This window comes from Pinus tabuliformis, chromosome J (assembly GCF_031772625.1).
Source record: "Pinus tabuliformis cultivar Carrire ecotype Pingquan chromosome J, CPIR1, whole genome shotgun sequence".
NCBI lineage: Eukaryota > Viridiplantae > Streptophyta > Pinopsida > Pinales > Pinaceae > Pinus > Pinus tabuliformis.
The window spans coordinates 1,243,296,753-1,243,324,240 of NC_142295.1; the positions used below are offsets into that span (position 1 = coordinate 1,243,296,753).

The 27,488-nt window shown below is 37.8% G+C and overlaps 1 protein-coding gene across 2 annotated transcripts in view; it reads left to right on the forward strand.

Moving 5' to 3' along the window:
• Window positions 1-27,488, forward strand: part of LOC149231700 (uncharacterized) — a 192,150-nt gene that overhangs the window by 139,699 nt on the left and 24,963 nt on the right. For both annotated transcript variants that reach the window (XM_089379260.1, XM_089379261.1), the window contains exons 5-10: window positions 8,044-8,103; window positions 8,611-8,817; window positions 9,706-9,834; window positions 10,025-10,663; window positions 10,904-11,096; window positions 11,251-11,447. In XM_089379260.1, coding sequence (XP_089235386.1) covers window positions 8,044-8,103; window positions 8,611-8,817; window positions 9,706-9,834; window positions 10,025-10,663; window positions 10,904-11,096; window positions 11,251-11,447 — 1,425 coding nt within the window. The remainder of the gene's footprint in view (window positions 1-8,043; window positions 8,104-8,610; window positions 8,818-9,705; window positions 9,835-10,024; window positions 10,664-10,903; window positions 11,097-11,250; window positions 11,448-27,488) is intronic.

A 27,488-nucleotide genomic window follows, 5' to 3' on the forward strand; every position in this document is an offset into this window, starting at 1 on the left:
TGGAATTCTAAGACTGGTGCAGTATAAGAAGGATTTGTTTCTGGCTAACTTGGTTTGACCTTGACCTAGCTAGAAGGTCTCTTTGGAGGGTTGACTTGGTGCTGGAAGGAGGACTTGGTCTAGGGTTTGGGTCTTTGTTGTCTCATTTGAAGCAGATTCTTTAAGAAAATAGATTTATGGGTTTTGCTCTAGCTTGGAGCCTAATATCTGTGTCCATTGTTTTTTTTGTTTTGATCTTGATATTTGTTTGATGGAAACATATAATACAGAAACATAAAAAGATAAATAAAGTTCACAAGAAAGTATTAAGGAATAAGGAAAATCTAGATTAATAGCTACCATATTGCATTTTCCAACAAGAGGGAGTGTTCATTTTTGTGTAGCTTTGGGAAGGGACAAGTCAGCCTCACCATGAAAGGATGTGTCCCTTGGGTTAAATGCACCCATTCGACTTGTATATATATAGATGATGTGACACTTCATTTGATCACTCACTCACTCATCATCTCTTTTCTATAAAAGGCACACGTGGGAGTAGAAAAAAGGATGAAGGGACTGAAGTTTGGACTTAGTTTTTGGTACAAATTTCTAGACAATTTTGAATTGTAAACCTTGCTGAAGAATAATTTATCCTAAAAGAAAGGTTGCTAGGTTTTCTCCCAAGTTCGGGTTTCCTAGGGAAAATTTTGCTCTCTATTGTGCATGGTTGTCTCTTTATGATCTTGCTATTTTTACTGCATTACTGTTGATTTTTTGTGTGTGTATAATTGCTCAATAATATCAATGGCGTAAGATAAATTGTATGAAGATTATTAGGTAGTAATTATCAGATCAGAAGATTGGTTTCTACTGTTCCTCTTGTAGAAAATTTAACAATATGCACTAGTTATACACCTCTCATCAACCAACATTCTTCTTGAACAAAGGTGGGCTACCACTTGGCAGGTACTTTAACCATTTTGCAATCAAGTGCTTTTACTTGTTTTGGACATTTTAACATGGATAAAGGGGTGATTTGGATGATTAACCGATCTTGACTGTAAACTTGTTCTCTCACCTTACCAAAGGGGTTAGTCTTTAGCCCTAGTCCAATGGGACCTCCCTTAAGGCCTTAGGGTTATAAGAGGGGCACTACTTGGGAAACTTGGATTGAAGTAGCGTGTCCATAACCATTCCATACTTAACATCTTTCATCATTTCCTTGATACCACATCCATCCTTTGGGTTAACTGTCATTGGTTCATTGGGATTTGGCACTCATACATCCATATCCTTGGGCAAGGTTACTTGGGAGCGGGAGCAAAAATAGGGAGTGAGAGCAAAATTTTCAGAAGCGCTCGGTTTGGGAGCAAATCAGGAAGAATTTTTTTATATAATATATATATATATAATATATATATTTTGATGCATATATGTCAACAAAAGCATGTAGAATGATGAATTAGATATAAAAAGCATAAAAACATAGATTGAACCATATAACATCAATCATCTAGAAGATATAATATTCATCAACCACGTTCACAAGTTAGTAACATACAACATATTGAGTCTCATGATTCATCAAACTTAAAGTTTCAAGCTTTCAAAATTCAATATATAACATTTATCATTATTGATCACCAAAGTTGTACTTGTAAGCTAAGTGTAATCATTACAACAAAGAATATTTAACATGAAATGAAATTTTATAAAATGAAACAACTTTCAGCTTTCACGAAGCATCATATTCATAATTCATTACCAATGAGTTATAATTGCCAACGTCAAACTTCAAACTTAAATTGTCATATATTGTTTCCAAAAAATATCATAATAAATATGAAAGAGTTAGCTGTTATAAAAACTACTAGAAACTAGAAAAGACAAGTAAAGCTAATATCTATTGCTAATGCTTGGGCCTCTTGCCGCCATGAGAAATGTCTAATTTTTGAGTCTTGTTGGAAAATCAAGGTCTTTGTCATTGATATCACCCTCTAAGCATTAATATCCAGAGGTATCTTTGTCATTACCTCTGGATCTGTATAGGGATCTTTGTCATTAATATCATCCTCTAAGCATTAACATAAGATAGAAAAAACATAGCATGTTAAGCATTAACATAAGATAGAAAAAACATAGCATGTCAAGTCAAGATTTTGTTTGAGTGATGGGTACATTTTTAGTAGGGTCATGATAGAGGAATTCGACAACCAATGTCACTAACATCAAGGTACATAGAGGGATTGGTACTCTTGATTAAGTATGAGTTCCATACCCAAATACATGACAAAATCCAATGGAAACATTGTAATCCCCCCAATCCTGAAATCCGGAAAAAACTGATAAGTCTGCTGGATTTTGAATGAGATCTAAAAGTCTACTTTCTCCATATGAAATCCAATGTGGTCGGAACCACTCTCAAACATCCTGAGTCATTTCATGGTGATGTTGAAAATTTAAGTAAAAGGATGAAAGTGGAGATTAAGGAGAATATCACTTTTACTTTTAAGAATTTAACATTACCTTGAATCACATATCAATACTAGGGCCATAGGCTTGATCATTAGACTGCCCCATTCAAAAAATATGTGTTTCTTTGAAAAAAATTGCATTTGGAATGTTTATTTTTATTTTTTATTTTTTTTTGGTTGTGAAAAAGGCTAGGGAGTGAAAATTTCGCTCCTGGGGTCGCTCCCGAAATTCAGGAGCGTGCCCTAGGGGTTTTTCCTAAGTTGCAGGAAACGTGGCCCTAGGGGGCGTTTCGCCAGGGGAAACGAAACGAAACGCGTTTCCTCGTACCGTACGGCCTGGAAACGCGTTTCCGGCCGTACGGCCACGTTTCCCGAAACGGAAACGTGGCCGTACGGCCGAAAACGCGTTCCCAGGCCGTACGGGCCACGTTTCCCCCAAAAAAACATTTGTTTTTTAATTTTTTTTTCTAATGTAGATCTCTTACATTTGTTTGTCCTAGTGTTGATATGCAGTTCATGGTAATGTTAAATTCTTAAAGTAAAAGTGATATTCTCCTTTATTTTTCATTTTCATCCTTTTACTTAAATTTTTAACATTACCATGAAATGACTCAGGATGTTTGAGAGTGGTTTCGCCGTCATTGGATTTCATATGGAGAAAGTAGAATTTTAGATCTTACTCAAAATCCAGCAGACTTATCTGTTTTTCAGGATTTCAGGATTGGGGGGATTTCAATGTTTCCATTGGATTTTATCATGTACTAGGGTATGGAACTTGTATTTAATCGAGAGAACAAAGCCCTCTATGCAGGGGAGACTCCCAATAATCAAGAGAATGTAGGGTACTAGGGTATGAAACTTGTATTTAATCAAGAGCACTAAGGTCATTCGACTATGTAGGAGGAGACTCCCAATCAACCACGAGACAAAAAATTAGAAATTTCTCGTGGCTGATTTTAGATATTTCTATTTTTATTATGTGATTATTCATGAGTAAATGTGATGTAAATTTAGATACTTATAGTCTATGCATTGACAATTGACAATTTTATCATAATGTAATAAATTAGAATGTATCATAGATTCATATATGCTTTATGATTGCACATATTTCTTAAATTCCTAATATATATATATATATATATTCGCGTTTCCCCGTTTCCAAAATTTGGGGAGGTCGCGTTTCGTATCGCTTCCCGTTTCGGAAACTCGTACCCGTTTCCCCGTTTCGTGCAACCTTGGGTTTCTCCCGAGTCTCTCCCTAAGGGAGCGCGCTCCAGGAGCGGGTTTCGGGGGAGGGGGGAGCCGCTCCCCCGCAACCCTATCCTTGAGTAGGGCTGGCAAACTTTGCCTTGGAGGTTGAGGTAGCTACAAGAATGATAAAAGCATACGATAGGCACAATAAAAGAAAAATAAAAGTAAAATGCAAATGATGTCCAAGACATAATTAGTGCGTGGGCAACATCCTAACATGAGCTCTACGCCCCCATTAGCCATCACTCGGTTCTTGAGCACTTGATGCTCCATCTCATCATAAGGAACCCTTGCATGTCCCAACCCTGATGAGCGAGAAACCACCTCATCTTAAAGGGGTAAATAAATGTTATATCATAAAAAGCAAGCTTTGACCCTTGAGGTTTGCTCCATATAAAAGCATTATCAAAAATAATTAAAAGGTGCACCAGAGGGGTATTAAAAGCTAGCCGAGGAAAGTGGTAACTCATGCCTAGACAATTGCTCCTTCCATTACATCTATACACTCAGTATGTGGACCTCCATCAGCTGGTCCCCTAGCTATGGCACTTAGTCATGGGGCCATTCCCCTTCGTTACCACCTTTTTTCACTAACACCTGTGAATTGAAGGGTTGACCTTGGAAATGTCACCTCCCCTTAGGTGCTAGAAGCACCTAATAGGGTTGATTAGATAACCACCTCTAAACAGGTAGGGAACACTTTTACAGGACTTGGTCTAGTTAGATATTTGAAGGTGATCTTGGTTTGAAGTATTATTATGCCCTTGACAGTTAAGTATGGTCCACTTTGATGCATATATCGTTATTGTCTCTAGTGAATGGTTGCTTTCACTTGAGTTTGAATAGGTTTTTCTAGGTGGTTTTGCATCGAGCAATTGAGGCCTTGCGGGTGCACCATTCCATTCATACTCCACATGATGGCAAGGCCATACTACACTTCCATAGAGCGTGATGACCTTGCAGATGCAACACTGCCCTTCTACAACAAAGCATTGGGCATTTTGATGATTTTGGCAAATGATTGATACCCCATAGGACCATTAGATGCTAGAACGATGAGCTCATCTTGCTTGGCATTTAGGATTCTTGATGATGTACCCAACGGACCTAGAATGCCCCCAAGACGACCTTGACAATACTTGATGGGCATGCCTTCATCTAGAGCGCCACTGATGATGATCATCCCCAAGATGATTAGAGAGGACTTGTATTACCTTATGAAGCCCCAACGTTGGAGAGAGAGTACACTACGTTGTCTAAATGGCACCCATGGAGACGGTACAGGGTTTCCCAAAGTTGGCTTTTGGACACATGGAGATGTTTTGAGGTTTGATTTGGGACCATTTCTCAATTTGTGGCTGATCATGATACTTGGAGGCACATCTAGCTCTTGTATTACACTTGTGGAGCATTTTTAGCCCTAAAGGCATGACACCATGCTTAGAGAGGCCTTACGGCTCATTTGTATGGGAAAATGAAGGCATATTTTATTTTTTTGAGTTATTGGGTTGGCTTGTAACCCATTTACTTTATGTCTACTCAAAATCAAACTTGTTTAGGGGCTTTTAGTTGGATTAATGGATGTGATAGACCTCCTATAAAAGGAGGATCATTCCATTCATTTTGTTCATCATCACTTTTGTGGATTTTGGCCTCCTTAGAGAGAGCTCAACTTAGTCTTTGCTACTCACTACTTGTGGAGATGTGATCTTTTGTGGAGCTATTGCTATTGGAGACTAGTTTATGTATTGGAGATGTCTTTTTGGGATTGAAAGAAGGCAATTTCTTGGAAAATTTGTGAGTATAATTGCATATTTTTAATGGTTTTTCATGTGATAAATGTTTGCTAGGTTTTTTCTATTGTTCCTTGTCTAAATGCATATTTTTATTGGAAAATCTTGGTAAATTCTTGCATGTTAAATATGTTTTCCTAGAATTCCCTAGAAGACCTCCTAGAGAACTCTCTTCTAGTTAGAGTTTGTAATTGAAAGCTCGGGTTTTCCTTCTTACCCCATGCATAAATTTGATCTCTTAAATTTAGCCCCTAAGACTCCATCACCCAAATAGGGAAAGGCATTGGGATGCTTGTGGTGGTCAAAATTTACCAAAATATTTATCTTTTGTCCTTTCTCTATTTTCCTAAGCTCTTTAAAGCAAGTTGCTAGGGCTAGGGCAAGGGCTGAATTCAAGTAGGGTTACTTGAAGAAAGTTGTTGGAGACATTTAGTCTTGTTTTGACCTTGATTGACCTCATAAATTCAAAATCTAGCTTGTTCCCTGGTCATATTTGCCCTAACAAGGCTGATGTCATCAACCCTAGGTAATTTGTGCCCTAATAAACCCTAATCCTAAACAAGGATTCAACTTAGGGCTTATTTGAAGGTTTGCCATCACCTTTTGTTGAGTTCATATTTAAGCAAACCATTTCTTTATGCTTGCATGCCTAGTAACACCTTTATTTACACCTTGAAACCCTAGGTTATCAAGCTTCTTTTAAGGCTTTGTTGTGGTAAGTTGTTCTTTGACTTAGAGATTTGTGCCTTTATCTATTGAAGTACCTTCATTAGCTTTTCAGCTATATCACCTTGAGCCTCCCGTGTGGTGAAATTCCACTAAAGAGCAGGAGGTGGAGTGCTGACGTGACTGTAGCAATCCACCTTATTGTTACATCTTGGTCTGGCTCTTGCCTTGTGAGGCCTTTCACAAGGGCTACTAGATTTTGAGGCAACAAGGCCCTTATCCTTTGAAGAGTCAATTCTACATTTCACATTTTTTTTTAAAATTACCTATGGTCTTTAATTTATTCAAACTGTCAAATGTTTTAAGAGTTTCCTTTTCTCTCTCCATGGGTCCTCCAACATAGATTGTGCTTCCTAACTCTCTCTTCTTGAGCAGCCTGGCCAAATCTTGATCTGTGATTTTGAACGCAGGCTAAGGACATTCCTTTTGTAATAGCACTGTTAGTTTTAGTCTGACTAGAGACAGTATCACACACAAAGAAGGTGGCATAATCAGAATGTTTGTATTAGAATATAGAATCAAATTTACAAACACTGAATACATATTTATACAAGTATTTGAAAGCTATTGAGACCTATATGTAAGGGATTCCACCCAACTGACTAATATGTGTTCCAACTTCCAATTTACTCGCGTTCTCATATTTATTAAAAACATGAATGCCAATCCAATACCAGCCTTGAACATATATTTATTTGAGTTTTAATATTATCCTAACAGACCCGTACATGTTGCATGCTTAAACTACCTTCTAGAAATAGCTAAAAGATGTTTCACAATATATTACTTGTTTCAAATTATATTATGTGTTAGTGGAGGCCTTATTAATTCCTGAACAATTTTTAATCCATGTGTTTTTACGAAAATAAAATTGAATGTTTCCATGGCAGTAAATTATAAAACAAAAAGTGAAAAAATTGAAGAACAGAATAAGGGTAGCCCTTATATTTGAGAAATGTAATAGCATACGGAAGAAAGTCTATTTCTGGGACTCTGAGTCCCATGATCATCAAGAGATTGTTCGTGCTAAACTAAATCTCATTGATTACTTATTATACTAATTGATAGGGTTTGTAAAATCCTTGTGTCATGGTAAATCTTGGTCATCCGTTTATGTTCATTCATAACAATATTCTGGGATTTCACCATTTTAGTTAAAAATCAAAATTACTATCATAAAACATCAAATAATCTAGATTATGATATTTTGCCATCATGTTATCCCTCATTGTATGTCGGCCATTTTGCAATATACTTGCTTTAGTTCCAATCATTCAGACAACTTATTATTGATGCAGATGGGCATTTGCACTGATTGCCATGATAATCATTCTTCTGATTAATAGATCTATTTTCCAATAAAACTCGGTAACTGATAAAAGCATTCATATCAATACTCCTGTTGCTGTCAGGGCTAAGTTCCACCATTTAAAAATTCTGTCAATGAGGTTAGAAATGTTTAATTAGCGATATTAAAATTGTTGAGAATGGTCTTCAGTTATAATGATTTTCATGATGTGGAGTGACAGAACTTTTCCCCTAGCATGCTTTCTTTTTCGTGAGGTGAAAAAAGAGTAGCAGTTACTTTATTGGAATATCTTGACATTTTTTATCTGCATTCTCAAAGCAAGTTAACAATGAACATACATTCTCTGTTTTAGTGGGATGCTATTTATAGTATATAATTTCTGCTCTATACTCTTGATAATTATATTTTATGCTATATGATATATTTCAGATGATTTATTGTCCTCACTAAAAATTTATATTAACTTGGTTGCTTCTAATTTAAGTGTGTATCAATGTTTTTAATGCAGAAGCATAAATCCAAAAAAGAAGTTATGGAGGAGATAATTGCTAAAAGCAAACTGTACAAGGTAAAGTTGTAACTTGTTTTTATGTGAATTCTTTTATATATGGTGATGAAATTATTGTCGCTGTTTATGTTGAATTTTCTTCTACAATCATCTTCTGATGTTTAATTTTATCTTTAAAGATGGTGGCCATCCACATCAGAGTGGGGAATTGATTGTATTATCTCAGTTGTGCTAGCATAAAAGTCTGCATTAAGCTATATTTAGGATGTATGCTGTAGCATGTTTTTTGGTTATACAAAAAAGACTATCCTTGTTCTGAGTGTTGAGAAATGTTGAAAATTATGTTAATACTAAATAGCGATTATATTTGTTATAGTCATAATCATCAAGTACATGTAAGTTCTTTGTCATTCAATCTTGCAGCTCTGGCTATCTGCCGTTATTGCTGCTCTTTCTATGTTGTATGTAATTAACTCGTAATAAGTTGAAATGCCATATTGAACTTTCTGAAGTGTTCAGTTTTGATGCATGTTTTTCTAAATTAATAACCATTCATATTATTACCAGATTCAAAAAGCCAAAGAGAAGGATGATGATGAAAATCTCAAGGAGCAGTTGGATAAAGAGTTTACATCGTTGGTTCAATCTGAGGGCTTGCTTTCTCTAATGCGGCCTAAAAAAGAGACTCTGAAAGCTTTATTGGGCAAGGGGAGTTCAAAAGGGATTGAATTTGATACTAATTCTTCTATTCTGGAGAAAGCAGTATTTGCAAAGGTGAGGCATAGTTTCATAATTAACTTTATGTTTGTGCATTTGTCCAAGAAAGATGAATAGGCATAGTTTCATAATTAACTTTATGTTTGTGCATTTGTCCAAGAAAGATGAATATTCATTCCTAAGTGTAGCATATATTGTATATCTCATCTTGTAGATAACAGTTTTGTCGCTATCATTTGTTGCAGTCTAAATATGCAAAGTAGCAACCAACAGCATACCTATTCTGTTCAAGCTTATATATCTGACTCTGATTGAAAGTTAAACTTTTTATGGATAAAAATTCTAAGTGAAAGTAATTTCATGGGGAACTTGCATATGATAACGATGTTGTATATTAGCCCATGACTGCACAGTGTACACGGAAATATGCCATTTGATTTCATTTTCTTAATCTTTTGTATCTGATTTTTCTTTTACTCCTTTGGTTTCAACCCCTATTAGGTTTTTGATTTTGATCTTTCTTTATCTCTTGTTCTCAGAGATGCTCTAGGCACTCATTTGTTGTTATTACTTACTGTACTTTAGAATCACATTGAGTTACTTTGGTAATTTCATTTTCTATAGGAAATATGTGGTTGAAATTAGATCAAAACTATAAAACTAATGTACTACTGTTGATGACTTCAATGATCCATGTTTCTGAAACTTTGTAGCATATTACCTTGCTTATTTTTCAGTCAATGTATTATTGCTCTGGCTCATTTATTGTGGCTATTGCTTTGAGATTAAAAAAAAAAAAAAAAAAAATTTTATTAGCCTTAACTATTTGAAGGTATCAATCCTATATATTTTCTTGTCGCATACATGTTCATCCACATTTTCTTTCTGTATTCCCTATTCTTGAGGTCCAATCCTTCTTGCTTCTGTGTACTTTATGTTTTACAGGAGCAATCTGATGATTATGACAAGCTTGTCAAGGAGATGGTTCTAGACATGCGCGGACATGCCTCTGACAGGACGAAAACTCCTGAAGAGATTGCTAAAGAGGACAGAGCTCGCCTGGAAGCCTTAGAGGTATGGATTTGCTACCAACAAGTTTTAAAAGTTGATTTTTGAAGCTGACATAAATTATCTATGTTAGTTTGGCACCAATAAATCATATTATTGAACCATGGATAGTCAATTGTATATGTTGGTGGCTTTTTAGTTTCTTTAAAGTGCTGTGAGCTTACAAATGCATCTGAACATTTTCCAAATGTTCCAGGAAAAGCGTAAGAAAAGAATGCTTGACAACGAAGTTTCAGATGATGATGAAGGCAATGTGGATGATTTCAAGGGAAGAACAGAAAAAAAGATGAAATTTATTTCCGGTGATGATCTCGGTGATTCATTCTTTTCAGACGAAGAACAAGAAAAGAAAGGCTGGGTGGATGAGGTGCTTGAAAGAAGAGAAGAGGAGAGTGAGGATGGAGAATTTGATGATGGTAGTTCTGCATCAGAGGAAACCGAGGAGGATGAAAATGACAGTGACATAGGAGAAAGATTGATAGAGCAAGACTGGGAGCAAAGCGATGATGAGTATAACAATGATAATAAACAACAAAGAGAGATGCTAGATGAATCAGGTGAAGGGGCATTGAAGAAAAGGCTAAAAGATAAAAAGGAAAAAGAATTCAGAAATCAAAAGTCTGACAAAGCGAAGGAAAAGAATGCAACTATTCAAATGACAGCTGCGGCTGAGAAAATTGAAACTCTACCCTATGTTATTAATGCTCCAAGCAATTTGAGAGAGTTAAGGTCTTTGCTTGATAATCGGTCGGATGATCAGATAGTTGAAGCAATTTGTCGTATTCGAGCATGCAATGCTATTAGCTTGGCTGCAGAGAATCGTCATAAAATGCAAGTAAGAGATTTCCCTCTCTTTTCTGTGGGTATTCAATGTAACCAACTATCTTTCTACTTTCTCAGATATTTCTTCTCATTCTTATTTCTGATAATTTAATCGTTAATAATTATGTAGCATGGTAAAACCAGCACTTATAGTGGTTGATGATAAATTATTCTCCTTTGTACATGGCAGGTGTCATGGATGGAAACAGTCAGATATTCCGACTTCTAACCAAAACTTTCATATGCTGTGCAGGTATTCTATGGTGTTTTGGTGCAGTATTTTGCTTTTCTTGGAGATCAAAAGCCACTAAGATTAAATAAACTCAACTTATTTGTGAGGCCCCTTATAGAGATCAGCTTTGAAATACCATATTTTGCAGCCATTTGTGCACGGCAACATCTAATACGCATTCGGAACCAGTTGTGTGTGGATCTTAAGAACCCAGGTCTGTGAGATCTTCTCTTTCTACTTATAGGCAGGCTGCAGCTTTCCAACTACTGAATAGAATCATGCAAATCATGTTTGACATTAGATATATTCAGCAGAGTTCCACTTATATATTATGAGAAATAACAAAGGTTGTTTAATTTTGTATACAGACAAGAGCAGCAGCTGGCCATCTGTGAAGACACTGTTGTTACTGCGACTTTGGTCGCTGATATTTCCTTCTTCTGATTTCCGGCATGTTGTTATGACGCCTGTTGTTCTACTTATGTCAGAGTATCTTATGCGTTGCCCCATCAATTCAGGACGGGATGTTGCTATTGGAACATTCTTATGCTCCATGCTTCTCTCAGTGAGTATCATTGCACATTAATAACTTGATACTTTGAACTCAGCTGAGTGGGATTCTGGAAATCTGGATTTAATAAGACATATTATCAGATCTGGTGTGTACATACAGAAGAATGTTTTATCAACAGATTGAAGGGACAGGAAGATCTCATTGAATGATTATATTATGCTGAGCAACATCAATCTTTTTCCAAGAAAAAGGATTTCCTTTATTTCAAGTAGAAATGACAAAATTACTTTTATCAAGATGTCTGAAAAACATTAAAACCTGAAATGGGAACCAACCAATCCAAACAAACAAGTCTAAGAAAAGAAAATCTTAAAGCTCCATAGCTCTAACTGAAAATCTACTGGCTCTATAGCTATATGGTCAAATTGAGTTCCAAACAAGAAAGTAAAGATAAAGACTAGGCCTATAATCGCCTCTAATTAACAAAGATTACAAGGATCCAAGTCTGTTGATCGAAGGAAACAGGGAACAGAACATCAGGAAAAGATTTGTATACCAGATATTGCATTATTCTCAGATTCCCTCAACTGTGTGATCTCCACTGTCTGGGCCTTGGCGGTTCCTCAGTAGGGTGTCAATAGGAAATCTATGGAAATGTGGAGCTGGTGGAGTTCTGTTCTAGGTTACTTGGGTGCGAGAGCAAAAGCGGGAGCAGGGAGCGACATTTTCAAAAGCTCCTGGTTCGGGAGTGAATTTTTATATAATATATATTTTTATATATTTTGATGCATATATGACAACAAAAGCATGTAGAATGATGAATTAGATATAAAAAACATAAAAATATGGATTGAACCATATAACATCAATCATCTAGAAGTTATAATCCTCATCAACTACGTCCACAAGTCAGTAACATACAACATATTGAGTCTCATGATTCATCAATCTTAAAGTTTCAAGCTCTCAAAATTCAATATATAACAATTATCATCATTGATCACTAAAGTTGTACTTTTAGTCATTACAACAAAGAATATCTAACATGAAATGAAATGTTTTGTTAATTTTAGGTATGTTCTATGCTTAGAGCAATTTATTTCAATTTTCACAGTTAGCTCAATATCTTTTCCAGATTAGCAATCATATCAGCATTAAAGTAAATTGCAGATAGAACATAAACATAGATCGCAGAAGGCAAGCCAAGACAAGAAGACACAAGATGTGGCGCTAGCCAGGGACAAACCCTCGATCAATTCTTCTTATATGTTTTTCAATAGTTCAGCAGAGAGAGAGAAAGATAGTACATTTACAACAGAAGTCAACTCTTTGACTTATCTAAATAAGAGCATAGATCATCTCTAAGAAGATGATACATGAGATAGCTGAACTCAGTTGAAGACATGCTGCTTCAACTGATTCTCCAAGGTGACTCCTTCACCTATCATTGTGCTGCACCTCGTCATCATGTTGCACCTCACCGTGCTGCACCCATCATCACTATGCTGCATCTCATCATGCTTCATCAATCATGACTGTACCCATCACTGTACTGCATCATGTGCCATTGCTGCACCATGTTTCCATACTGTCCTATGTGCTTGCTGCACCTTGCTTGCTGTCCATTGCGTGCTTGCTGTTCCTTGCGTGCTTGCTGTCCCTTGCATGCTTGTTGTTCCTTGCATGCTTGCTTGCTGTTCCTTGCATGCTTGCTGTACCTGTTCCTTGCATGCTTGCTTGCTGTCCCTTGCTGTACCTGGTACCATATGCTGCACCATGTCCCATTGTTGTCACATTGCTGTACCATTGTATGATGCTGCATATACCATCCTTAGCTGCTTGCTATGGTTTGCAGCCTAGCAGAGCAACTAGGCTATAGTTCAGGTTCAAACATACAGCTTCTCCCTCGATATAGAGACAGCTGTTACCATACATAATCCAGGCTGAACAACAGTTTTTAGACATGGCTGCTAGATATCCATTGCAGTGACTTAGGGCAGAATACAGGACATCATTAGTTCCTATCATTAGGCCAGCGTATATATCTTACTGCAGTGGATATTATGACAGCGGATTAAGGTCTCCTCATGACAGTGTATCTGTGGTATAGAAGACAGCAGCTAGGGCTCATTTGAGGCTTCCTTTAACAGCGTATGGAAGCCTCCTTGCTGCATTGAGGAGCCCTCTTTAAGGATAGAGAAAGAGTCTCTATCTATGGTGACAAGACCTGCGGCTAAGGCATGAAGACCTGTGGCTAGGGCTTGATAGAACATGCGGCTAGGGCAGAATAGGACTGTGTATTAGGGCAACGAGTATAGGCCTTAGATCTCCCTGCTTGGACTGCAGCTAGGCATCCTTTAGACAGTGTATGAGGGCAGGTTAGGGCAGCGAATGGGAGCCTCCTTACTGCTGTTAGGGTATCCCTTTTGCTGCGTCTAAGGGCTGTCTCAAACCCTTCCAGAACAACGTATAGATTAGGGCATGATAGGACTGCGTTAGGGCTGAATTAGATCAGCGTTTAGGGCTGGATTAGACCAGCGTTTAGGGCAGCCTTTAGGTCTGCGTTAGGGCACCCTTTAGTCTGCGTCTAGGGCTGCCTTCCATCTACGTCTAGGGCTGCCTTTTTTCCTCTTCCACTCCTAGATTTCTCTTCCACTAAAACCCAAGACAAGTGGAGAGAGAAATCAAGATAGAAGTGTGTGAGAAATGACTCTCAAGTCATCTCCTTTTATACTAAAACGTTGAGCACATGTGGGGTTTATTTGGTTGCTGGCCGACCTTGACGAATTGTCTTATAACACAAATAAATTCATAACTCCATGAATACTTATCGGAATCGGATGATCTTTAGATCAATCCTACACCTCTCAATGAGAGGGATCCAAGAAAAATATCAGCTGCCATAAATAAGATGACCCACATGGAGTTTGGTCCTAGTTGCCATTTTTAACATGTTTCAACATTCAACTTTCATGAAGCATCATATAATATATTCATAATTCATTACTAATGAGTTATAATTGCCAACTTCAAACTTCAAACTTAAATTGTCATATATTGTTTACAAAAAATATTATAATGAATATGAACGAGTCAACAATTATAAAAACTACTAGAAACTAGAAAAGATAAGTAAATCCATTATCTACTGCTAATGCTTGGGCCTCTTGCCATGACAAACGTTTGATTTTTGAGAAGGTAGTGGTGGTCTACTGCGAGTCTCCTCCTGCTTAGTCGAACGACTAGAACCAGCAGCCACATGCCCTCCATGTGAGGATGTAGATGGAGGTGGTGGCAACGAAGGCAAAGATGTTGGAACTCGAGCATTGCTACTGGATGGTGGGGATGGCATGGATGGTGTTACTTCATCATCATCTTTTAAAATTTCTATTTGCAATTCTTCTAGATGTAGAGCATCATCCTCCAAATTATCTTCCTTTGGGTTGTTGTCCCAAGTTGTATATGATGTATCCTCACGAGCCCGATCATAATAATGAGTCAACAACCTCAAGTTGTAGGGCACATAAACCAAGCTTTCTGCCCAATTTTCATTGAGTCTGTTTCTTCTCACATTATAGATGACGCTATAGGTGCTCCAACACCTCTCTGTAAAAGAAGTATTTACAACTTGTGAGAACACTTTTTTTTGCCATTTTTGGCAAAACTCCCTGCCTGCCATATGTGTCCCACCATGTGATAGCATCAAATTTGTCGCTATCTTCCATTGCATGCAAAGAACCAAACAATCCAATGCTAGTGAAGTAATTGCCTAATTCAAGATGCAGATTAGCACACTCCTCCCTATTAGGGACCAACTTGTCTAATGCTTTCATATATCCCTCTTGTACCTCTAGATTTTTATGGGGTTTAGCCCTAACCTCACCCCAAATGCAAGTTTTCCAACTAAGCTAGAGAGTAGTATTTTGGTATAAGGATATACGCCAAGGCATGTAGTGGAACATTAAGTTTATTGCACCATGCACACTGTTAAACACACATGGACAGCACAAAAGATATGAAAGATAAATCAGTGAGTACATTTTTTATTAACAATAGATATACATTTATAGTACAAATATGTGACTCTTGGGTTTCAGATCCCAAGGTCTCTTGGACTGCTTTTGTCCATTCGACTTCCACACTAACCCATTAGGATTAGGTGTCCAACATTCCCCCCCTTAATCCGAAGGGTTATGTATGAGTCCAAGAAGAGAGCTGTAATACAAAATGTGCAAAAAATGCATGGCAGCACTAGGCTGAATGTGCTCTATGAAATGTTGGTAAAAAGGGCGGTGGTTTAAGGATGACTTCCAACACTGGAACGCTTAGTGCAGTTCTTGGAACTCTTCCAAAACTGGCAAGAAACTGAAGTTTTCTGCTAGAGGAAGTGTTCTCAATCTGTGATGGTTTAAGGATGACCAACAACTTTGGAATGCTTAATGCAATTCCTGGAACTCTTCCAAAACTGGCAAGAAGCTGGTGTCTTCTGCTAGAGGAAGTGTCCTTAATCTGTGATGGTTTAAGGATGACCAACAACTCTGCTGGAACTCTTCCAAAACTGGCAAGAAGCTGGAGTCTTCTGCTAGAGGAAGTCCCAGATTGCCAACTGAAGGCATGTTCAGGCATCTTGTCTCTGGCTACAACTCTGAAACTGGTGTGGCAGGTTGTGGCTCAGGCTCGCTTGATGTGGCTTTGAAGCTTGTAGATGACCATCATTTCCCCCCCTGTTAGATACAAGGTGAGAAGATGGAGAAAACTCGACTGCAAGACTGTTCAATATTCTGGAACAAGTTCTGACATGTGTTTGGAATATCTTCTTGGCTGTTGATGCCCATTGCCAAGAAGCGATCCATCCAAGATGAATCTTTGTTCTTGCAGGACGTTTATTTCTGAAGCATCTGTGTGAAGAATGGCTGGTTTTATGACAGTGCTTACATGGATGAAGATCAAAACAGTGATCTTTCAGATGGCCAACTCGATCACAGTGTTGGCATTTCTCAATCTGTTGTTGTTGTTGTTGCTGTGGAAGAGGGGCAGAATCTGGAACAGCTGGAGGTGAACTGTCATGAGGAGCAAGTGAACTGTTATGAATGAATCCAGCACTCTGAAACTGAATGGGCTTGGCATAGTCTGGAATATGAAAGGACAAGTTTTTGTCATATCCAAGACCAGTTCTGTGCTTGTTGTGGACAAGCTGTTCCCAAGGTCTGATGATGGGCTTGGGAAGTGCAGACTGAGTTTCAACATCTGCATGTAAATCTGTTGTTGTATTAGGCACAAAATTTGCAACATTAGTGTCTTGCTGTTTATGGGAGTCTGTTTCAATTTTCTGAACAGAAACAGGTTCAGAATGATGACTCCACTGCTGTAATTCTTCTTGTTGTAGCTTTGTTTCTAGCTGCAAAAACTCAATATTTTCCTGTGCATTTTGTAGACATGTCTGAATGTCAGCAATAATGTCTTTATTGATTATGATTGCGCTGTCAGTAGTGGATATGATTAGAGTTCTCAGTAACTCTAATATTCTTTCAGGCTTAGCCATTTCTTAAAAATCCTCCAAATCCCATAGAAAAATGTAAGCTGCTAAATATCTTCAAGTTTACACAAGAAAGCCCTGTAGCTTAAAAGAAAAAACAACCAGAGATATCTTGAAACTATGAAAATTATACAAATATCACCGAGCCCAAATCCTTTAATATTTTGAAAAAATCCTTCGACTGCTGCAAAAACTATCAGCTGCTAAATACCTTCTAGATGCAAGCGACAGGCATAAAAAATTTGTTATGGCCAACCAGATTCAACTAAGTGGCATAGAAAAAATCATTAGTGATTTTGCACTCTGCACGACTCCATGGTTGCATATAGAAGCAATGCCTTCGTACAAAATTATCAATAAAATATCACACTGTTAACCCTCATAACAAAGATCTTCTTGATCCCTTCCTCTTAATGGCGCTGGCGGTGGACTTTACTGATCTTTACCATTAAAATACACGACCCTGCTTTTTAATGGCGGTAGACAACATGGATGCATTGGGACTGGAATAGCCCTTACAATTCAGAGAGTTTCGCTTCGCTTGGCAACTCTGTTGCACTTGTCTTCGAGCCAACACTTCAACTTCTCTTCCGGTTACCAGATTTTCAGGTTTTCGCGTTACAGCAGGCGCAGTGGATTATCTGTAGCATTGATTATGGATTCAACAGGTTGGAGGATCGATTCCTTCAAGAAGTATAAGAATTATAGTCGTTGATCATTATAGTCCTCCGGGAAAGCCATTGGATCAGGGCATGAATGTTGTAAACCGTTGATAGCTTTTGTACCTATCACGACTCGATGCAGTGGAAACATTCATCAACGAACTCCAAACAGCCGAAGCAAAATCCTTCAAATATTTTGAAATTCTTCCTCGTTCTTTTCCCTGTAAAGGTTGATATTGTCGCAAATGGAGCTCCTGAATGTTCAAAGAATAGAAGACCCTACAGCAAAGTCATTGGCATTCAAACAGAGGCCTAAGAACGGTCGCATTCTGCATATTGGCCACAATACGTTGCCCAGTCTGAAGGAAAACCTCAAGAAAATAGCAGAGCTAACCCATCTAGGCAATACTTAAGCTCAATATAAAGATCATTGTTTTTATACAGGCAACGAAACTTCTTAAACACTCTGACTGATATATAAACACTCTGACTGCTTTGAAAACTGCTTACCATACGCAGCAATGTTCATTCTTAAACATACCAGACATTCACACATACGGCGCCACTCGATGTTACAATCTTCCCACAACAATCAAGTCCAGAAAACGCATTCAATAACTTATTCAACCATCGCAAAAGAAAGTTTATTGAAACAGCGCATTGAAGACATACGATTTCATATACGATGTCAGTTGAAAGCTGTAAGAAAGCCCGAATCCGCCTTTTCCATTTAGTTTAGCTGGAGACTGAAGTTTCATGGCACTTGTAACAAACAAAAGTTCTTGCAGGTCCGTTATTACAGACGTGAGCATATTTCTTTTGAGCACTTGTCACGTTATACAAATTTAGTTCATGCAAGAAACCAGATCTACGACTTGAAAGTAACAAAATGGAACTAGACGTAGACCAAAACCTCAGACTATTTTCACCTTGGATAAAGCTCGGATTGGATCAGTGATAAACCGGTGAAAAATTATTCTTTTTTTTTATCAGTGATAGCTACAGTGGCTCAGATTTCAATCCTTCAAGCTCGGAAAGGAGCAGACTTCTGGACAGTAAGAACAGTCTCCTTTGCAGGCTCGGATTTGGGACAGAGAACGGTGTTTACTAAACCTCAGACCTGTGAGGATTGGCATAATGAACTTTAGAGCCATAAACAAGGTAGCGCAAGGGCCATCAAACTTTTCCCGGCGTTGCAGAAAAGCCGACGCTTGAACGAATGATTCTGGTATGCCCTAAAAAAAAACGCTTCTATGCATTCAATGGCAGGTATTCCTTGCTGGCGGTATGTCAGGTATTCCTGCGCGGAGAGGGGCAGCGATACATTCAAAGATTCATGCTCAGAGGGACAGTATCAGGAGTAGCGTTACCAGCAAAAACGTACACAGCGACAGAGATGTCAGTGTCAGGCCCAGAGCAGCGATATTCAATTACTAGCATATCCCAGGCAGAGGCAGAGCAACGCAGGACAGAGACGTTATATATGGCAGAGGCAGCATATCAGGAGCGCTGGAAAAGAATATGGCAGAGGGCTAGGACTGACATGCACATAACAGGCCACAGAAAAACAAGTGGCTCTGATACCATGTTAAACACACATGGACAGCACAAAAGATATGAAAGATAAATCAGTGAGTACATTTTTTATTAACAATAGATATACATTTATAGTACAAATATGTGACTCTTGGGTTTCAGATCCCAAGGTCTCTTGGACTGCTTTTGTCCATTCGACTTCCACACTAACCCATTAGGATTAGGTGTCCAACACACACACAAAATTGTGAATAATATCATACAAGTTGGGATCTTTTTCCTGAACAACATCTTTTATCTGCCCCAACATGTTATCCATTTGGTCATACACCTCCCCAATCACTGGTGCATCTGTATTTGCAAAACAAATCATGTTATAAATGGGCTTGGTGAATTGTAAAACTTCCCTCACATGTGCCCAAAACAAACCATCAAGAGCAGTATCCTCCACCTGTTCAAAACCTTGCTTATCAACAGCAATTGGAGCCCTGTCCTTTAATAACTGCAAGTGTCGACTTCATACCATGCTAGCCAATGACTCTCTTACCTTCAAAAGGCGCTTGAAGGTGAGGTAATAGCTAGCAACTAGTCTTCGCAATCTTCAACAACTCCAAACTTGAGTGACTGCGGAAAAGCCCATGGGTATTGCTATGATTTGTAATAAATTTTATCGTTTTTTTGCCTCTCTTGTACAAATCACCAATCCATTTGTATTGCGGATGTTTGTTCTTAATAATATCATGCACCACATGGTTCATTGTGTGAATCAAACACCCAAACCAAAATATGTATCTATCCTTAATAATTGCTCTTGTTGCCATACAATTAGAAGCATTATCAGTGATGACTTGGATAACATTGTATGGGCCAATACGTTCAATTGTTTGAAGTAATGGTTCTGCAATGTTGATGGCGGTCTTGAACTTTTCTGAGATTTCATATGTTGAAAGGAAGACTCCACCAATGGTAGACACAACAAGAACACTTATCAATGGATTGCCTTTTACATTTATCCATCCATCAGATACAATGGATACCCCATGCTCATTCCAAGAATTTGTCATTTTACCCAAAGCATGTGTTATTTTTGTTTTTTCATGATCAAGTCCCACAGTTCTAGCCCTTTCATACCTAGGGCTTTTGTATCCTTTGGGGGCATCATTAATGGCAAGAACAATGTCATGCCAATAAGGTGAGTGAAGAACATTGAATGGTATCCCACATGCATAGAGAAACCAATAAATTTTTGAATCCACATCATTGCTACACCCTTTGTCAAGGAAATTTGATATGGTTCTATGCCTTAAAGGAACATATGTTCCTATGCCTTCATATCCTCTGCCATGGGATAATGTTGATGGAGTTCTTTGTCTATGCGATTGTGGGCTATCATGTTCAATGTCACCCTTTGATCTTTTAGATTTATATTGGGCTTCCTCCCCTTCTCTTATGTATTTGGCTCTTTGTTGTGTTGTCACACTTACACAACTTTTGATTCCTACTTGTTTATTTCCATCCCCCTTTCCTTGCTTCAGGCCTAGAAACATTATTCCACAATGGGGTTTGGTTTGCTTTCATTTTTGTGCCCTCATCTTCTCTACTCTCCTCTTCCTCCTCACCAAGGTACTCCTCCTCTCCAAGGTTTTCAAATCCACCACTACCCACTTATTCATCTTCTTCATCATGATCAACCCTCCTTCTACTCTCCAACACCATAATAACAAAAAAATGAACCAACATCAAGAGAATGCCAAGCCATAGAGCCATGATGTTTGAAGTTTTGTTTCTTTGAACTTTGGTGGAGATATAGTTTCTTGCCTACAATAAAATGGAGGAATGGGAACAAGAAAGAGAGAAGAGAACATTTTCATTTAACAATGAACATATAAAAAACACAAATGCTAGATTAGAGTCAAGATCCTACCTCTTTGGCCTTCAATCCCAAGCTCCAATCTCCCTTGCAAGCTCCTCAAGCTCCCAAGCAATCCTCTCAATCTTCCTCCTCAACTCAAGCTCCAATTCCAAAAGCCCTCTCTTGCTCTCTCAATATGCAAATGGTGAATTATGGGAGGGGAGGAGGGCCTTTATTTCTTTTGGTCCTTCCCCTCCCTCCCTTGCTCGCCGTGCAGTCCGCCATTTTCTCCCACGGGGAGCAAATTTTTTAAGGCAGGAACGGTCGGGAGCGATCGGTCCCCCCTTAAAAAAATCAGCTCTGGGAGCGATTAGGGAGTGAATGCTCCCTAGTTTGCTCCTGAAAAACCAGAGAGCATTTTTTTTTAGGGAGCACGCTCCTGAGGTCGCTCCTGATCCGCTTCCGAGCAGAGCACGCTTTGGGAGTGGGTTAGGGGAGTGGGGTGGCCCCCCGCAACCCTAGAACTTTTGTTTCTTTCTGAACAATATTCTTCATCTTTTTCATTTGCATTAGGGTTTAGTTCCAGGCAAAGGTAGAGATTGTCCTATTACAAGTGGAGATTGTAATGGACAAAATCCAAGTTTTTCAGCCTGTGATCCACTGGATTTTGGATCAGAGTAGCGATTTAAACTTGGCTTTTGATCATTTGGTCAGGAGGGTTAAGGAGCTATTAGGCATAATTGCAAACCTTTTTTGTTCTCAAATCTATCATGAATTAAATGTTTTTGCAGATGCATTGTTAAAGTGAGTTGTGAATGCTACAGTAGGCCTAACACTGAAGTCTGTAAAATCCAGTTTTATGATAACAATTTATTCCAACTATCAAATAATTGGAAAGTTCCACAAAATATTGATTTAGGATGGTTAGATCCCTTCTTAGTTTGACAATTTTGTTTATCACTCAGTAGATCCTATCATCTTGTATCATCGAAGATGACAACTCAAAGAATTCTGAAAGATGCGAATAGAAACAAATGACATGCCATGCCAACAATAAGCTAAGTTACCAGGATTCAGATATGGATACGGATCTGGATCGACTAGTTTTTTGAATATTCAGGATCCGAATATGGCAAGGATGCGTCAAGTACAAAAAATGTAATAATATTTTTAAAATTAAAAAAACACTTTTAGAGTTTAAAAATGAAATCCATTTATAAATCACAACATTTAGAACTGGAATCATTAGATATATTATAAATATGAAGATTGAAACACTGAAAAGGATAATATCATAAATGATAATAGTAAGTACAAAAATGAGTGTCTCATCCATGATGACTCTACTAATATTTGTTTCCTCAATACGAGATCCATTTCCACCATGCAGGATCCGTTTCCGGATCTGCGGATCTTGTACCCTCCTGTGCCAGATCCAATAATTTGGACAATAAGCTTTGAGGACAAAGCTTTCTAAAGAGGAAGACAATGTTATGAATATATATTATATAAAAATAATATAAATAAATAATAATCATAATAATAGTTAATTAAATAATAATTAGTTAACAAAGAGGCATGTTTCTAAGGACGTGATTGTTCATGAAGGGGCACCTGCCTACGTATATAAGCGGGCCCTTATTTGTAACAATCATATCTCATATCAATTCTTTTATACACTATATATATATATATATATATATATATTCGCATCATCATTGGATGTCTTCATATTCCAATTATTTTGGATTACTTAACTAGTATATGAATTATGTTTGTTACATTAGTATCAAAGCATAAATGAACTTCGTTCGTTACAGAAGCCTTACTTCTCTACTCCAATCAACAAAAAGGCCAATGTCATTCAGCTCTTAGGTGGTTGTAAGCGTGGCACTTGCGACACTAAAAACTTAAAAGCGAATATCTTCATAGTTCAGAGGCTGCCAGTATGCAATGTCTCTCTGTGGATGGAGATGGCATTTGATAGATCTTTGGACAAATTTAGGCCCACTAGGATGTTGACGTTTGTAGCTCGGACAGATACTTTGCATAGGCCTTGTAGCCCTCCCCAGTTTCAGTTTACTTTGCATATGGTTCAATGCCCACAACCCCACATGTTAAGTTGATATATAAATTTAATGCAAATTTTAAAGAAACATTAGAGACTACTACTTCTTTTGCTTTTCAGCTAATAGGAAAATAGACAAATATTCACACTTAAAATGAGACTTATTTTTAGTCAACTTTGATGCTGGAAAAACCCACAAAGGGAAAACCAGTCATAAGGAGGAGATTTTACTAGCTAATTCTTAGAGAAATTTTACACAGCATTTAATATACTTCAAGTACTTATCTCTTCCTTGAAGTATGTGCCAGTCCCCTTTGAAATCGAACTGCTGCTCAGAAATGTGTGCTTCTATCATACCACCTCCTCCACCAAGAAGTTGAACCACTATTCTAGCTATCTCTGCCAGTAATATGTGTCACAGGTCTGCAGTAATTTCCACAATTTTCTCACCTCTGCTCAATAGTAAATACTCTCGATTTCTGTGCTGGATCTCAGCAATTATTCCACGAACTGCATGCTCAGAAATACTGCTAACTCCGCCTTTAAAACTCGTGCCACAGATCCAATATCTTTGCTAAAAATCACAGGTCTGTCTAATTCATTTAAAGCAGAGAAAATCCCCTTGAAAAATGTTTTGATTTTGTGCCATCAGCCACCTGAAAATCATGCTGAGGAAGTCTGAATCCTCTCTAGTTTTGTATCAGCAACTCTGCCTTGGAATTCGAGCTGTAACTGTTTTCTCTGCCGTGTTTTCCCTTCCATCAGCTAACTGTGCTATCTCAGCTTCAATGTATTCTCTTCCTCCTTGCTCCTCTTCTCTTCAACACTTAACATGTAGAATGAGTGAGCTCACTTTTCCTTTTTCCCTTTTTAGTTCCTCATAATGAGGAGAAACCCTCACCCTTTTGATCTATGGCTGAGATTAATTCTCAGCTCTCATAGATCAATGGTGGAGAGCTAATCTTCACTTGACCCCCTTTCTCATGTGTCCCTCATTAGTGAGTCTCCGTAGTCATTTTCTAACATTAAGTTGTACCTTGTACCTTTTTCACATAAAGTCACTTTAAAAACATAAAGTGACTTTAATAATGTAAAGTACATAGTACTAAAGTACCTCATAAAGTGACTTTAATAACGTAAAGTACATAGTACTAAAGTACCTCATAAAGTGACTTTAATAACTCATAAAGTCACTTACTAAAAATGCATTTTAATGTGTTTTCCTAGGCAAAAAGGCTAAATCACTAAAAAACACCTCCTTGGTGCCTTTTTTTTAACACTAAGTATCTAGGCGTGCAAAGGTCACCTAAATTCTCGTTAGACACTTGCTTAAGTGTGAGCAAGTTGCTAATGTAACTTAAAAAAAACATAATTGTTATGTTGGCTTATTGAGCTAAAGTATACTTAGGAAAAGTAAAATTAATTACTTTAGTGATTATGTTTTAATCTCAGCTCTTTATATCAAGTGAGGGGAGATGTAATCTTGGTTGTCATAAGGGTTAGGGATTTAGCTCAAAAAGAAGTTATAAAAGCAAGGCTAAGGAGAAGGAGAAGGCACACCATACAATGACACAAGATCGAGTGAGGCATCTCAATATGTGTTGGGTCCAAGGAATGAAGCAACAGGGATGTCTATATAAACCAAGGAGGGATTGATCAGCTGGATCAAATCCAGTTGTTTTATGCATTTCCTCAATTGGACCACTTTCCCAGGACGAAAATGTTGAAATTTGATTACAATGTTGAATTTCTAATCATGATAATTATTTGTTACTGATATATATGTTTTCTTTTTAACATTCACATCATTCAGTTACGTCATCAAGTAATTATACATTCAATTCTGCAAGTATAAAGAAAGTAGAGATCACAATGCTCAAAGAGACAACACAAGTTTACCTTGGGAAAACCCACAGTGGGGAAACACCCAACAATTGTTTCCTTATAGAATCATTGTCAACAGGATAAATGTCCAAGTCATAGACAAACTGACCAGACTGACAACCTAAGTACCAAGTCAGGCCTCCATATGTATGTTCACAATAATGTCCATAGAACTGTTCACAAGATGCCACATCATTCTTACATGACTGTCCACATGTCTGTCCTCAATAAGAGCCTGAATTTCATCCTCTGTACCAACCACAAAACCTTTGTATCATCTTCAAAGCAGCGGATAGGTTTACAGAATTAATGTGACTTATAACCATAGAAAGAACCCTTGAATATCCACACAGAGCAGCCCAGAAAGTTGTATAGGAATAATGTATATATTCCCAAAACATCGCTTGAGAAAGAACCTTAGATTGTTTTGTCTAAAGCCTTGGATATGTTGTGATTTGATCTGCTACTTTGTAGTATGCAAGTAGGTCAAATATATAGTCTTTTTGTTCATGTGAAGGGGTGCCACCTTGTTAATTTGAGTAACATGTTCTTTGCTTAGGTCAATTACTTCAATAATTCATAAGAGCCCAAGTTTAATTCCATCTTCTTTCATTAGCAATCACATAAACTATTATCTCATTGACAGTAATTGAAGAAAGAACATAAATAACATATGCAAAAGGCAAGCCAAGACAAGAGAACACCAGGATTGGCTCAAGCCAGGGAAAAACCCCAAGATGGGGAAAGACCTTGATCAAACCTTCTTATCATTAATATCAATGTTTAACAGAGAAAGAGAGGGAGAAAAATACAATCAATGACAAAGAGGCAACCCAGGCAAGACTTTATTCTGTCTTCAAACAATAGCAATCAGATTCTGCCCTAACCAGAGATCAATAGAAGACAAAGCAGCTACAAGGAAGTCTCCAAATAGAGTTTGGTCCTAGTCCAATTAGTGCGGCCTTATTATGAATATAAATTATATAAAATAAAATGAATATAAATAAGTAAAAAAAATAAATAATAAAAATACTGATTATTTTAAATAGTCATTAGTTAAGTGAAAAGGCATGTCTAAAAGACGTGCCCAATCATGAAAGGACACCTACTTAGGTATATAAGCAGGGCCTCATTGTAACATTCATCATATTTGTACATTTCATATATTAATAAAATACTATTTATAAATACATTTGTGTATTTTATATCTAAAAGCACAATCACTCTTAAATTTTGTATTTTCAGTGGTATCAGTGTTGAAGAATCAAGGGCAATTAGGTGTAGTGTGATTCTTCTTGACTTGATAACAATTTGTGGAGTCTTTTTACTTTTTCTTGTTAGCTTAATCTTCTTCTTCTTCTTATTAATGCATGTGTGTACTTCATCAAACTGCTACCAAAAACATAAGAACAAGAACACAAGATGTTGGTTCTCTTCCAGGGCCAAAACCTCTCTTCTCTTGAGAGGAAAACCCTTATGTAAATTTCTCTTATTGAAGCTTCTTATTGATCAATGCCAAACCCTAGACCCTTGACTAGAATGTCCTCCAAGCACAAGTCAAGTCCTTTCTCCTTTCTGCACTTTGTTCCCCGACACTTAGTCTTCCTTCTTTTGACACTTCATTTCCCGGCATTTCGTTCCTCGACACTTCGTCCTCCTTCTTCTTCCGGCAACTGATGATAGACCTTGTTATGTGAGCTCTAGAAGAGATGTTTTATCCTTGATCCTTAGTACACATAAGGAGACCTTTCTCTCTTGCCCAACCGAGCTCTTTATTGAGATATAGTTGCAGACTTGTTATTACAGTAGTGCAGCCATGTTTCTTCGCACGTGTGAGGGGATTTCTTGTGAGATTGACCTCTTCCTTCTTCGCTTGAGTGAGCTCCTTCTTCACTTGAGTGAGAGGCCTTATAGGCCTAATTATCTAGCCCAAACAATGAAGTTTATGTCACTGTAATAGAGGGCTGCTATGACCGCAGGGAGACCCTCTCCTCGCACATGTGACTTTATTTGGCCCTAGAACAAACTTCCAAGGTTCGGTATTTCTTCCTCCTCCTTCGCTGCACTAGAAGCTCCTTTTCTTCGCTTTCTCTTCATCCTTAACTCGTCTTCCTTACTCGTTGATTTCAGAGATGACTACATGACAATATGAGGAAGTGGACAACATTTATATATAAAGGACTGTCCCTCCTTGTTGAAAATGCAACAAGATGATGGAGCTTAGTGGAAAGGAGTCGCCTTCACTAAGTGGGCCCGCAGGCTATTTTTGGCGCAAAGTCTATTTTTAGACATATGGATCATGGTCTATGAGTTGCAGGATGCTATTTGTGGATGATTGGTCATGTTGGTAAAAATAGATGGACTTCTATTTTTAGACATATGGGCGGAGTCTATTTTTAGACTGCTAGGCTAAAAATAGAACAGTCGAATATTATTAGCTCTTAATAATATTCGGACTATAAACATTATCTTATCCTCTTGGAGCACTTCAGTTTGAGCTACAGATGTGGCACATGCAGCGGTTAGAAGGAAATACGCTTTTCTTATGGGTCAG